This window comes from Trifolium pratense, linkage group LG3 (assembly GCF_020283565.1).
Source record: "Trifolium pratense cultivar HEN17-A07 linkage group LG3, ARS_RC_1.1, whole genome shotgun sequence".
In the NCBI taxonomy this organism is placed as follows: Eukaryota; Viridiplantae; Streptophyta; class Magnoliopsida; order Fabales; family Fabaceae; genus Trifolium; species Trifolium pratense.
Genome location: NC_060061.1, coordinates 39,167,460 through 39,182,878, shown reverse-complemented (window position 1 = coordinate 39,182,878; position 15,419 = coordinate 39,167,460). Strand labels below are relative to the sequence as shown.

Below are 15,419 nucleotides of genomic sequence, written 5' to 3'. Positions count from 1 at the left end.
GGCCTTATCAAGACGTAGCACTTAATGCTATAGAGGAGGACACTCATTGTTGGTCTGCAACCACGTACCTAATATGTTTTGAAATTTTGGAGTACCACCAAACCGACCGAGTTAAACTCCAGTTTGGAATCAAACAAACTAGATTGCGCCCAGCAGAAAACATGTCAAAATATCACAAGCAAACTAGGCGTGGAGGAGCAAAAGATAGATGGGATGTTGAATATGAAAGTTTTATCGACGATTGGAATAATCGTCACACTAAGGTGATAACTGGCACACATGCAAATAAACTTCCAAATTCTTATTTTGAGTGGTATTATAATACCTTCAACCCGTTCTTCTTCAAACCCCCACCCACACTAAACAATCCATCTACCTCAACCCGTGAATTTACCCCTGACCCTGACCAAACACCCATGCAAACCACAACACAAAATCAATCAGCTCCATACCTAGATTATACCCCTCCCCAATTCCCAATCTATGACCATCAAACCTACATCTCACCACCAACAACAAATTTCTACGACCAACAAAACTTCTACCCATCTAATGACCCAAATTTCCACACACCAGCCCAACAAAATTTCTACACACCGGCCCAACAAATTTTCCACAACAACCTATACACTTCACCCCAACACAATACCTACGACACTCAAAACTCTGTGGGTTCGTCATGGATTAATGAGTTGATTACTCCTGATGATCCTAATAATCCTAATATTTTTGACAACCTTTCTGGTGTGCCATTTACCTCCTTGTTCAACGACACATCTACATCAAACTTTTTCAATGCCTCAATTTCGAGTAATCCTACTGCATCTTTTCAGTATCAACAAGACGATGTGGAACAACATCAAGGAGAACTTCGAAGAGGTGATCGTGTTCGTCATGCTCCTACATGCGGTACTGGAGGTCATTTAGGTGACGATGACGTTGGTGGTGGTGGTGGTCGTGGTCGTGGTCGTGCTCGTGGTCGTGATAATTAGTCCAAATTCCAATTAATTTGCAATTTTTTGTATTGTATTGTAAAAAAATAATATTAAATATATTGCACGATTTTTCCTCAAAATCTTTTGTTTTCTATTTACTTCTAATTTTTGTTTTGTTGATAAACAAGTAAAATAGAAACTTAATATATATAATAATAAAAAAAACTAAAACCCTTAAAAACCCTAAAAATACAAAATGTCAAAAAAAAAAAATTTGTTGTAGTGTGTTTATATTAATTAATATAATTTTTGTATAATTTTTTTCAATAATTTCTTTAAAAAAAAAAAAAAACCCTAAACCCTAACCCTCAAAACCCCATCTAACCCTTAACCCTCAAAACCCTCCTAACCCTTAACCCTCAAAACCCTTATAACCCTTCCAAAAACCTTCAAAAACGAAAATGAAAAAAAAAAAAAAAAACAAACTCAGGACGCTAATATGTGGATGGCGCGTCCTTCATTAGGACACTAATGTGGGGATGGCGCGTCCTTCATTGGGACACTAGTCTCTGGATGGCGCGTCCCACTCACAGAAAAGGACCAGGGTATTTCGGTTAATTTTTCCCCAGGTAGGATGTTTTGGTGTATTTGACTAATGACAGGTGCACTTTGAAAAAAAATTCCAATATTCATTCATTCATTTCATGCCTTGCCTCTCAACTCTGTTCTCCTCTCCATCATAAACTTTCTTTCTAAAAACCGGATATAAAATTTTCTCCACTCTATTTATTTTCTTTCATTTTAATTGTTACTTACAGCTTCAATCATGTATAGATCATAAAATATGTTAATAATGTTATTTCTATAATAATTTGAACATTTTCAGTTTGTATATGATAATTGAAATGAATTAATATTGAGTATATATGTCTGGGAAATTATGCAGGAGGAGAGGGAGTTATAACTAGAACTATAAGGAGTGGTATATATGCCAGGGAATAAATACAACGGTGATTCAAATCATATACCAGGTCGTGTAGAGAGGTTATTAAGAGAGAGTTAAGGAAAAGTGGAAATAGAGGAATTCAATCCAACAATGAACAGTTGTTGGGTGATGAATATTTGGAGCAGGAGGATCACAATGTTGAGAAGGTATCATCATCATCATCATCATCAATTATTATTTTTTTAACGATAAATATATTATTATTAATAACCAGGTCGTTGCATAAAACGAACAGATACCCGTAAAAGATGGAAATAGAGTTGGGAGGCAAGAAAATGATGATCATGGAAAATATAGACAGAGACTTTTGGTTGTGGCAAACAGGTTGCCCGTGTCGGCAATAAGGAAAGGTGAAGATTCTTGGTCTTTGGAGATCAGTGCAGGTGGCCTAGTTAGTGCTCTCTTAGGTATGTACCTACCTTCTCTCATGCTCTTTTTTAGTCCTGTATGTAGCTCAGCAGAGATATTTTTATGGCAAATTAATGCTAAATTAGTCTCACATTTTCATGAGTCCAAACACAATCTCTAATTTGTTCCTTGTATAAAACTTTTAGGACTAATTTGATTTGATACTACATTTGTACATTCGTCCTGAAACATAGGATATTAAGAAAGTCGGTTATGATATTAAATTGACAATTAATGTTGATTTTATAATTTATCTTTTAAAAAAAGAATTGGTTGATGTTTTACACTAAAATATTTATTATATATTACTGAAAAAGAAAATGTAAATACTATCAAAAAAAAATAAAAAATGTAAATTAATTAGTAGGTTAGTAAAAATATAATTAATGCAGATGAAAATTTAAAATGGGTCTACTAAAGGTTAGCGGTGTATTAGTACAGTAATTTGTTTTCTATTTGACTTTTATTCATGTGTAATTATCCTATATCTAGAACTTCGACCCGTGCTAATTAGCCTAGTATTAACAAAAAAATATAATAATTATAACATTAAAAATTAGTTCAACAATAAATTTAGAAAAATGTTCATACAACTAAAATTATGGTATATTACGAAATACTTCTTTATAGGATAGTACATTAGAAGTCTTATTAGTATTCTCCCCTTCTTCGTCGATAATCAACATCAACAAAAACATATTTCATGAAAAAACATATAGTAATCAATTTTTATACATATGATATGACTATAGCATGATATATTTCATGAAATGAAAAACATCTAACAATCGATTGCTGCTTTGTCAAATCCCTTTCTTGCTCTCTCGCTCAATTGATTGTTGCTTTGTCAATCATATATTTTATTGAGGGTAAAAAGGTAAATTAGTTTCAAAATCCCTCCTCTCCCATTGTGAACCAAACATATATTTAATTAAAATCGTTCACCTCCCCTTCCCTCCCCTCTTTTGAACCAAACATATATTTAATTAAAACATTTCCCCTCCCTTCCCTCCCTTCCCCTCCCCTCTATTAAAATCCCTCCCCTCCCCTTCTTTTTTCTGAACCAAACAGACCCTAAATGTTAACTTTCGGCAGCAACGGAAAACATCCTTAACAATTAAGTTCAAATTACGAGAAGAGCAGTGCTATTTGGTACGAAGGAACACAACAAGAAAGGCAAGAACGCATGGTCAGTCACGTGTTGTATTAAGTACCAACTCACTCATCTTCACGTGTAGTGCTCTGAGCCTTGTAACCAAGCCTCTGATCAATCCAACACTCCATCCCCTTGCTCAAATTACTGAACTTTCTTCTAAAGTAACTTTCACAATATCAGTACAACAAATTGCATCTTTGTTATTCATGTATTTATAAGTTCTATAAGATATTTGATTGTGGGCAATTGCATCTCTATGAATCAATTTCATCAACAATATAGACATAAACAATCCAAAAATGGAAGTTTTCTCTGCATCTACAAAAAAACACAAATGGAAGTTTTCTCTGCATCTACAAATCGAATACTTCGATTCTTTCACCATCGTGGTTCCATAGATCCAGTTAGTATCTTAGCCATCAAAACTTCTTCAGGTATCAATTCCACTGATCAAAAACCTCCGCAGGAAGAATCAAAACCTGTCCGCAACTGGAAATCAGACAATATTTTATTCGGCATCAGATGTGACAAAGAGATTGAGGGAGACGGTGATGCTCCTCAGAGTGCATCCTTTTCCCCAATTTCTTTTTTGGATTTTTTGTAAGAAGAAAACAAAAATTAGAGAAAAAAAAAACTGAGATGGGCCACGTCATTCGCGTGTTTTTTTTTATATAATTAAGCCATATATATTTATAACTTTTAATTTTAAACTTTTAATTCATATATATTAAAAAAAATAAAAAATTTCTTTAATTTTATGAATTATTGGTTTATAATCAACCCATAATTTTTTTTTTCTAAGCCCAAAATATTTCAAACTAAGCTCAAAAAATCAGATTTTTTTAAGCCCGAAAAAATTAAAATACAGATTTTTTTTAAGAATATAATCGTCAAAAATCTGTTTTTTATAATTATTTTGAAAATAAATAAATTTTGTTAAATAAAAGAATAATTAAATATTAATGGGTGGTTGACGGTGGTCGGCCGCCGGAGCGCTGCCGCTAATCACCGTGCCGATCGTCGGAAGTCTGTCATCGGTTGCCGGAAAATCACCGCCAACCGTCGTACACATAGGAGCTCCGCCGCGCCGGCCGCCGGTGGTCCGGCGTTGACCGCCTCGTTGACCAACTCCCTCCACACCTTATTAATTAATTATTTATTAAATTATATAATTAATTGAATTTTGAAAATTGTTTTTTTTTTAACAAAAAACTATTGGGCTTTTTTCTTATTGGGCCTCAATTTAGAAACCACCAATTATAAAGAAATGGTGTTTTTTCTCCCGACCCCGTGTTTCTTTTATACCCCTGAATTTCCAATTTTGACCTTGCAAAAAACTTCGGTTTATAGAAACCGAAATTTAATCTGAATTTGTACTAAAAAAAATTCGGTTTATGCGAACCGAAGTTTTTTGCAAAGGCAAAATTGGAATATTGGGGGTATAAAAGAATCATTGGGGGGTCGGGAGAGAAAACATCTAAAGAAATGGATATGCTTTATAATTGGTTTTTTTTGTATTGGATTGGTGTGATTTTTTTCTAAAATGGATTTGGTTATTAATTTTGGATATAGTTTGGTTAATGATGTGGTTAAAGATACTTGGATTTTTTGCACACCCCTACCTGCAGTGGAAACTGCACTGGAGAGAATCAAGTTCCCTTCTTAGAGGGAGCAATGAAGAGTGGATATGGTTGAGGGCTAGGTACTTGTAGTGCTTATGTAGAAGAATTATGGGGCGTTCTAGAAGGATTAAAACTAGATAAAATGCATGGTCTTTATGAGCTGATGGATCGGTTCATTAGCCTTGGGGCTTCGACAGATCAGGCGTAAAAAAACTGAAAAATTTCTTCCATACCCTTACAATTATACTCCTACCCCCACAACTGAAAAATTTGTAACTTCATTTTGGTCTGGGAGTGATGTTTACCTGAACACATTTTTTTACACACTTTTTTTTTTACCTGAACACTTGAGGCTAAATGATAATAATAAAGGGGGTAAAATGGAAATGTTGAGTTACTTGTAGGGGTGAAATGTTAAATGTAGGGGTAGGGAAAAAAAATTCAAAAAAAGTTGCCCAAATGCAATTTGGCCTTTTTACCCAAGTCCATGTTGCCCGTATGAAAATTCTGCTGGACCGGGATACCCCATTGGATTTCGGGCCGACTCATTATAAAAAAAAATTGTCATTATAAAAATAATATCAATAAAAACATAAAAAAATTATCATATACTTGAATTATTATAAAAAATATAGTTAAAACTTAAATGTGTAAGCTTATTAAAATGTATTATATTGACCTGAAACTTTAAAAAAATTAACTTTATAATTTATTAATTTGATTCTTTTTTTTTTGGAATCAAATGAGGGTTTAATTGATATTTAGTACTGATGGAAAAATTATTTACACTTGCATATAATCATATCTGAATAAAATTGATAATTATGAGATACTAATACATCAAAGTGACAAAAAAATTTGATAAACAGAAGATTTTTTTTGTTTGAAAAGGATCGGACCGGCCGATTAGTCCACATGGCCCATATGGGGTCGGGCTGGGTTCATTAATGCATAGCCCAATAATAATTAAACCGGGCCAATTTGACCTATTAATATATTCTAACACACCGAATCGGACCGACCTATTTGACAGCGCTACCCTAAACATGGTAGTAAAGAGAATAAAAGAGTGAGTGAGAATGTCCTTTTTAAAGCATAACCGTTGGTGACTGTATTACTTTTTGTTGGTGCATACCGTGTGTATATTGAGTCAAAAATAATGTAAAAGTTTTTTTGACAAAAAAATAAAATAAAAGTTTATAACTTTTGAAAAGGAAAAAAAGATGGAACAAATTCCCTTCAAGTAATTGGGCACAAGAGAAAAGAATCTGTTCGTGACGATATATAGAATGTCTCCAAGTGCTACTTTCTTTCATTCTTTGTTATCTTTTTGTTGATGCTTTCCTTTGCCTCACTAACACACAAGTAAGTTTCTAGGCCAAAGAAGCATCATCACCTTTGTATATTCCTGGTTAGTTTTACTAATTCCTCTCTCTATTGTTGTAGATCAATTTTATGTTTTCTTGTTTTGATTGAATTAAGTAGAATTTTGAATCATATGATGGTAACACAATTTGTCCATAGATATGGAAGAAGTGCTTGTTGCTTTTATGTTGTTGCACTCTTGTTTTCTTTGCTTTTAGATTTTGGTTGTGATCTTGTTTTGATTTCAATGCTTTGATTTGACTGAGTTGATTAATTTTAGAGTAGATAACAATATGAATTTTGTTTGGTTGCTAAAACTTTTAAGCGAAAAGATTAAGCAATTATATCACAAAGATTAAACGGCTCCAACTTATTTGCTTAAATTTAATCATTCTATAGATACTCTAGAATTTATCTATGATTTTTTTTTTGAGAGTAAGAAAATTTTTTTTTGAAGAAGGAGAGTAAGAAAATTTATCTATGATACCTAGTACATGTTTTCTAGAGTGATTTATATGACCATTAAACACTCAATACTGTATATTAAAACACCATATAAAAATGTAACCAACAAAAAAAAACCATATAAAAAATGTACACCACTTATAAATATTTGATGAGAATGTGATTGAAAGAGATAGTAATTGAAAAAACTAAACCGTGTATATGGGAGTATATCGTCTTCCGTGAGAAATTTTTGCTTTCACATACAGTCAAATCTCGACCTTTAAAAAAATAAGAGACAAATTTTAAAATAAAAATATTGAAAAATGATATGCTTGAGTGGTGGATGTTACAACTAGAGATAATTCAGTGAAATCTCCGATGGTGACAATCCGATTACTCGTGTATATATACCGTATTGGACAATATTTTTGTTTTTTGAGGCAACTTTTTACTTTTAATCATCTATTAATATTTTTGTTAACATTGGTGTTTTCTGTTGACATATTAGAGCATTCATAATGAAGATCCTCATTTTTTAGTACTTAACTGGACTCAACGTGTACACATCACTCATTTATAATTTTTTAATAATAGTAGCTAATAAGTACTCAATCCCTCCAACCCAACATCTCTTAGAGCATCCACAATGGAGAACTCTAATTTTGAGTACTTAATTGGGTCCCACGTGGACACATCACTTATTTATTATTTTTTAATAATAGTACCTAATAGGTACTCAACTCCTCCAACCTAGCACTTCTTAAAAAAAATTCTAAATGGGTCCATCAATAATTTCACATTAATTTAAAAATGTGTGAGTCCCATAAAAAGAATATTTTAATCTAAAGTAAGGTGGGTCCAAGAGGAGAGAGAGGGTTCTTATATGAGAAGTGGTACCTAATAGGTACTCAAAGGTGTTTTGCTCCAATGGTAGTACCTAATAAGTACCATGAGTACCTAATAGGTACTACACCATTGGAGATGGTCTTAAAAAGTTCTAAATAGACTCTACCAATAACACATCTCATTAATAACTATACATCATTATAAACGAGACCCCACAAAAATAAAATAGGTACTAATACTTATTGTAGAACCAGTACCTATTAGGTACTCAAATGGATATTGCTCCAATGGTAATACCTAATAAGTATCATGAGTACCTAATAAGTACTACACCATTGGAGATGGTCTGCTATAGTTACACACGGTTTTGTGGCAACGAGGAAATTCTTTGCATGATTTATGATGTCATTCCACTTGTCAAACATAAAATAGCCTTTTCAGAATTTGATGTGTTGGAAAGGAATAAAAAAAGAAATTGTGTTGCAAATATTTTTGTTTTACTGAAAATAGTTTATCTTATTCGTAATAATATCATAAATACATGTAAGAATATTAATAAAATTATGAAAACGAGCTAGTGATGTAGCCGCCTTGACAATGAGCAATTTCATTTGATGACATAAGTAATTACTATATTTTTTTTTATAAACATCATCATCAGCCTTTATTTCCAGAATGCATTATGCATAGTCCTTTCAAATCAAACAATTTTCATCAATCCTCAGTACCGAAAATAAAAGATATGATATGAATTATGATGCCCCAAATAATGTCATTGGTCACTAGGTAATTTGGGTTGGGCTACGTGTCTGACATGGGCCCATAACTTTTGTGGCCACAACTCTTATTGAAAATGCTCTTAGAATTTTTGTATTTTATTTTTTATTGTTACATATTACCGTATATGTCAAAGTTCTAGTATTCTTTCTCTCATTCTCCCTCATTAATGAAAAAAAAAAAAAACATCAATTGAACGCCACATGCTGGATGGCGCGTTCAACTCAGAAGGGAAAAGTAAGGTATTTTGGAAAAAAAATTCTCAGGTAGGGTATTTTGGTGATGTTTTGTGGGTACAGGGGTATTTCAAAAAAAATTCTAATATTTGTGGAACACTTCAACTTTATTCACCGGGAATCTACATCCCTATTTTTATTGGTATTGGTATAGTGCACATGGTCATAGAAGGAATAGATTGACAGCAAGAAAATTTGCCTGTTGACTGTTATAGTAATGCATTTCTTATTTTCTTATGTTTTCAAAGCAATTTCTGACACTTTTCACGGGAGACAACCCACTCCCCACAAGAAGTCTCATCCTTCTTTGCTTTTTCTTCTCTAGATCTAGAATACTACTAGTAGTGACCTACTCCACTCAAAGTCACACACATTTCTTCCTCTAACACCAAAATTTGCCATTGTGGATCTCAGATCATACACACTTAAGAAGATGGGAGTACTTTCCAATAAGATTGATAGGAAACAATTGAAACCAGGAGATCAGATCTACTCTTGGAGGCAGGCTTACCTCTATGCACATCATGGTCATCTCTTCTTTCTTCTATTCATCTTTAATGTCACACATTTCTGCTAATTTATATATTCATACCCTTATGTCATGTCTTAACTTATCCTATGCTTTCAGTTTATAAGTATGATATTATTGATGTTAATGTCATGTTTGTGTTCTGCTAAGATAACAGGAATATATGTTGGTGAGGGAATGGTAATCCACTTCACAACTGGAAGAGGACAACAAAATGGAACACCAGCTATTTTCGACGGTCTTTTTACAAGTTCAGCTCCCTCTTTTGATACCGACATTCCATGCCTCAGATGCGGTGATTGCCGTGAAATAAGGACCAATGGTGTCATCTCATCTTGCTTAGATTGTTTTCTTTCTGGAGGTGAACTATACCTCTTTGAGTATGGTGTCAATATAATTCAATTTCTAGCCCAAGCTAGAGGAGGCACCTGCACCCTTGCTTCTTCAGATCCGACGGATGAAGTCCTTTCCCGCACTTTTTATCTTCTTGAAAATGGATTTGGTGACTACCATTTCTTCAAGAATAACTGTGAGGATTTTGCAATTTATTGCAAAACAGGTCTCCTTGTAACCCCAAACATCAGTGTAGCCGGCGGAAGTGGCCAAGCAGCAACTTACTCGGCGGCTGTCAATTCCATAGCTGCTTTTTCACGTCGATTTGTAACATCAAAATTTACCTCAAGTTTTTATGGTATGACATTGGTTAGCTGTGGAACGTACTGCTATAAAAGATTGGTTTCTGATATTGGATTTCGCAATGGGGTAACTAAAGTTCCTCTGGAAAAAATACCAGAGATGGCCAAGGCAGAAAACTAGTGTGGTTGCACAAAAACTCTTCTGTTGAATGTCTATGTTTGAAAGTGTCATTTGCAGCTAAAGTTTCCAGTAACAGTTTGTGTGCTTAACAAACCAATTAGCTTGTTTGTAAGCAATTTTAAGAGGTTTTTCAAAAGCCATTTTAGTACAATGCAAGTAAAGCTTGTTTTGGTGGACTTTTTTTATGGACAAGCAATTTTTCTTTTTGTGTTCAAATATCAGTCATGCTATTGCCAGATTATTGTATCTTTAATCCTGAGTTTAAAATGCCTTTGCTGAATATTGAGGTTGTGTACAAAATATGGATTTGTTTGCATTTTCTGATACTCTGTCGTTAAGGATAACAATAGTCCTCCATATCTTACAAAGAGATTGAAGTGTAGGTGTCTTTCTCATATGCATGAATGCAACTTAGGTTCATGTGTTTCATGATTGAGAGGCTTAGAATCAGAGTTTGACAAATGGAAAATTATCTTTCATTTGGAGAAACAGGTTCTCAGAAATGACAATGAACATATGGACACTTATGAAACCTGTTGCTATTAAAATACAATCATCAATAGCTTTTGGCAACCAAATAGAGTTGCTTCTTCAAGTTGATACAGAAAATGTGTGTTTGTGTGATAACAAAGAATGTAGAGTATTAATGTGTTTAGATTTTGCCTCATCTTTTCTTAAACTAAATATATCTAATTAAGATTGGCAGCATCTCAAAACACATGCCACATGAGGTGCATTTCGAAGAAATAATATCGAAATGACATAAACTTGCGTAAGCATTTGAGTGAACTTGTAAAAACAACCGACAACTTATACGAAAACATATTAACCACACTATTTATTTATAAAAATACTTTATACATAAACACTTACTATCGTTCATGTCAAAGATGACGATCATGGAACATTAGTAAACTGTAAACCGCATTTGAAATGTGACTGTGAACAGGGTCCAAGCCATTCTATTCCTAAGGTAAGAAGAGAAGAGATATAGAACGAGACAAAGCCAATCAAATTTGAAATAAACACAGAACATAAAAACTATTGTCAACCATTTTTACTTGATTGTATTGTGCTATACCTAACCGGAATGTAACATCATACAAACCTGTTTTGCCTACAAACTTACATAAACATACAAAAGGAAATATGCAAGACCATTACAAGGCACACTAAGAATACCTTCACACGAATGACATCCAACCTGTCCAAGCATCAATTCCATTAAAACGGAAAAAGTTCTGGTCCACCACCAGGCTTCTTCACAAATACTTGATTGTATTCAGGTCTTGATGTCTGCAGTTAATGCAAAACAGCCATTAAAACTCACTGCCAAAACCACAATTACAAGATAAACAGGACAGGGACTAGGGGATGGAGGTTTAGATGAGAACATGTGAAATGTTGCCAAAATTTACAATTAATCAAAACCAAGTTACTAATCATATATAGATTGAAACATGAAACACTCAGAGCCAATATGCCCATCTACATGGCATCGAGACTTCAAATTGAACCATTGAAGGTGCGTCTAGTCTCTGAAACAGTCTCGTATCCGATGTCCATTTTTGTGTTAATGTTTCATAGACGGTGTTTGTAATTGACATGATTATATCCCAATTTGAAATAGATTCTCTAATTCGGAGATTTGGTGACTTTGGTAAAACTAATTTGCCATTTGTTTAGCACACCTAACATAAGAATATTAGGAGGTCGAATCCATTTGATTTCCATTCACATAATTAAGCATTTTGAACCGAAATAGAATGAAACTTCGTGTACCGAGGAGTGTATACATATAGAATCTATGAAGCACTGACACAAACACGAAAACCAGACACAACACTGACACACCGACATCGATAATAATTTTAAAATGACATATTTGAATGTATTCACATGTGTCGGTGCCATGTCTGACTCTGTTGGACACCAGACACATCTTTGATCAGAGTATAGCATACAAGATATATAAGAAATACAATTAAGTTATTCGTTCACAAGAAATCCACTTATAGAACCTATAAAGCACCGACACAGACACGTAAACCAGACACAACACTAATACGTCGACGTCGATAATAATTTAAAATTGACATAATTGAATGTATTCACATGTGTTGGTCATGGTAGTCAATCCCGGGCGATCCCAGTGGGATCCCGGTGGAGCAGAGCGGAGCGGAGCTCTGCCAGGACGGGATGGAGCGGCGCAGCTAAGCTTCTCGGTGGGATCCCAGCAGGTTCCCAGTGGACCGGAGCGGAGCGGGTCCTGAGTTGCCATCCCGGGTTAGGACTGAGATTTTGTTTTCATGGGTTTTAAAGGCCATTTTTGAAATCTCACTCATTTTAGTAAGGGTAAAATTGATTTTTTACCTTTAAAACTGTTACTTACTCCTAACTAAACCCTAGCCACAATTCATTCTTTCTCTCACGCTATCGTACTATCTTCTCTCACTCTCAAGATCCAAACTTCTTCAACCTTCATCTGTTGTTTCTTCTTCAACCTTCATCTGTTGTTTCTTCTTCAACCTCGGATGATTAGACTTAGACTTTGATGATAAACTCGAGTTTTAATTTTTAGTTACTTTATTAATCTAAGTGTTGGAGACTTGACTTTTGCTTATTTATTTTGCTTGACTTTTGTTGGTAATTTTTAAGAAGGTGTTGTAGACTTGAGATTTGTGTTTTTAATTTTTAATTTATGAATGTTTTATGGATTTTGAGATGTTTGTTTAATTTTACATTAATTATATGTTTATAGTATTATTTATGTAATTTATAAATAAATAAAAAATAATAGCGGCATCCCGGCCATCCCGCTCCCGGGATGCCGCTATCCCAGTTTTGAGGCTGGCCGCTCCGGGATCCGGGATTAACTACTATGGTGTTGGTGCCAACTGCCATTTCTGTTACACCGTCGGACACCAGACACGTCTTCGATCAGAGTATAGCACACAAGATCTATAAGAAATACAATTAAGATATTCATTCACAAGAAATCCACTTATACTTCCTAAGCTTACAATAACAAGGTCAAAATTTCAGCCTAATTTCTCAAACATAACCAAAAACATGAAATAACAAACATGGTGCCCATATAAAAAAGAACAAAAATTTGAACAAAGGGTGTAAATGGGTGATGAAAAATCAGAAAAAGGAAGAAGCTTATAAAAAAAGAAAAGAACTTACGATGTCTTTGAAGAGAATATAAGCGATGAAGAAGAACAGAAAGAAGAGGATCTCAAACTCAGCTTGTCTAACAAAGGCGAACACCGAATTAACAATCCGAGTCAATGTCGACTCGTTCCGAGTCTCGACTCGCCTGGCCATCGTTGATCTTTCTCACCTCCAAAATCTGACTGAACAAACTCTTCTCTTTTTGTCTTTCTTCCTTCTTAAAGCAAATCTAAATTACATATTTAGTTTTTGTTTATTCTTATTCTTATTTCACATAATAAAATTGGTTATTTTTATAAGAAATTTTAACTAATTTTCAAATGTTTAAAAAGTTAAATTTTATTTATGTCCTTATTTATTATGATAAAGAATTTAAAAATAAATAAGTTAGTTAAATAAATAGTAATTAAAAATAGCAAATTGAGATTTATCAAGTTTGTGCTATGATCAGTTTTGCATATATCACATATAAGCATAAAGTGTTTTAAGTAACTTTGTGCCTATCTTATTTGTGTTTTAAAGCCCAATGTAATCCTAAGCTGAATTCCGTTAAGTCCACTATCAAGGTATTTAAAAATGAATAAAACAATCAAAAGATTGAGGATACAATATATAATATATATCGACAATTGAGGATAATAACAAGATTCCGCGTTTAGTAAAAAAAAAAAAACACTAGTTTCTTCAATTACTCTCTCCGTTCCTTTTATTTGTCGTTTAAAATAAATAAATAAATTAAGAAAGTGTATTTTTATATCTTATCTTCCTGTTATACCCTTATTTTAATTCACTAATAATTTTTTTAAAAATTAATATGTTATGTATCAAAGAATTTTTTTTTAAAAAAAACTTTAGTTTTTCAAATATATATTAAATCTTTTATGATTTCAACAACTACTCCTAAATATTTGAAATTTATATGGGGTATAATAGACAAAATATAATCTTAAATTATCAAAACAATAAGTAATTTGAAACAAATATTTTTTTGGCTTTAATGCAGTTTTGATCCCCCTATTTTGAAAAACCTGAACTTTTGATCCCCTATTTTAAAACTCAGCACTTTTGATCCCCCTATTTTAGTTTTTTGTTAGTTTTAGTCCCCCACCTCAATTTGGTCAAACTTTTGCTAATGTGTCATGCTCACTGATGACGTGGCATTGTACATGTGGACAACTTGCTATGATGATGTCAGAAAAATTGGTGACACACAATATTTGACCTATAGAGATGCATGTTTTGCAATGGGATTCCTTAAAAATGATCGTGTTTACATCACTGCAATCAAAGAAGCAAAAGATTGGGGCTCGGGACACTATCTAAGGAAATTGTTTGTCCACATGTACAATGCCACGTCATCAGTGAGCATGGAGGAGCAAACTAGAGTTAAACTCCAGTTTGGAGTACCACCAAACCGACCGAGTTAAACTCCAGTTTGGAATCAAACAAACTAGATTGCGCCCAGCAGAAAACATGTCAAAATATCACAAGCAAACTAGGCGTGGAGGAGCAAAAGATAGATGGGATGTTGAATATGAAAGTTTTATCGACGATTGGAATAATCGTCACACTAAGGTGATAACTGGCACACATGCAAATAAACTTCCAAATTCTTATTTTGAGTGGTATTATAATACCTTCAATCCGTTCTTCTTCAAACCCCCACCCACACTAAACAATCCATCTACCTCAACCCGTGAATTTACCCCTGACCCTGACCAAACACCCATGCAAACCACAACACAAAATCAATCAGCTCCATACCTAGATTATACCCCTCCCCAATTCCCAATCTATGACCATCAAACCTACATCTCACCACCAACAACAAATTTCTACGACCAACAAAACTTCTACCCATCTAATGACCCAAATTTCCACACACCAGCCCAACAAAATTTCTACACACCGGCCCAACAAATTTTCCACAACAACCTATACACTTCACCCCAACACAATACCTACGACACTCAAAACTCTGTGGGTTCGTCATGGATTAATGAGTTGATTACTCCTGATGATCCTAATAATCCTAATATTTTTGACAACCTTTCTGGTGTGCCATTTACCTCCTTGTTCAACGACACATCTACATCAAA

The 15,419-nt window shown here is 33.8% G+C and overlaps 1 protein-coding gene across 3 annotated transcripts; it reads left to right on the top strand.

Moving 5' to 3' along the window:
• The first annotated feature begins 1,886 nt into the window (after positions 1 to 1,886).
• On the top strand, positions 1,887 to 10,382 carry LOC123913736 (protein LEAD-SENSITIVE 1-like). Of its 3 annotated transcripts, XM_045964575.1 has the most exons (4): positions 1,887 to 2,087; positions 2,177 to 2,348; positions 9,213 to 9,325; positions 9,485 to 10,382. In XM_045964575.1, exons 3-4 carry the CDS (start codon positions 9,232 to 9,234, stop codon positions 10,141 to 10,143), a joined length of 753 nt encoding a protein of 250 aa, XP_045820531.1. In that variant the 5' UTR covers positions 1,887 to 2,087; positions 2,177 to 2,348; positions 9,213 to 9,231; the 3' UTR covers positions 10,144 to 10,382. The 3 variants fall into 3 exon arrangements, with proteins under 3 accessions (XP_045820531.1, XP_045820530.1, XP_045820529.1); XM_045964574.1 differs by lacking the exons at positions 1,887 to 2,087; positions 2,177 to 2,348 and adding an exon at positions 6,402 to 6,538; XM_045964573.1 differs by lacking the exons at positions 1,887 to 2,087; positions 2,177 to 2,348 and having other exon boundaries at positions 8,927 to 9,325.
• The last annotated feature ends 5,037 nt before the right edge of the window (positions 10,383 to 15,419 follow it).

Excerpts from the sequence above, each read along its gene's own strand:
- LOC123913736 (XM_045964575.1), top strand. The coding sequence starts at position 9,232 with ATGGGAGTACTTTCCAATAAGATTGATAGGAAACAATTGAAACCAGGA. Across the intron at positions 9,326-9,484 it reads TTACCTCTATGCACATCATG|GAATATATGTTGGTGAGGGA; the intron begins GTCATCTCTTCT and ends CTAAGATAACAG.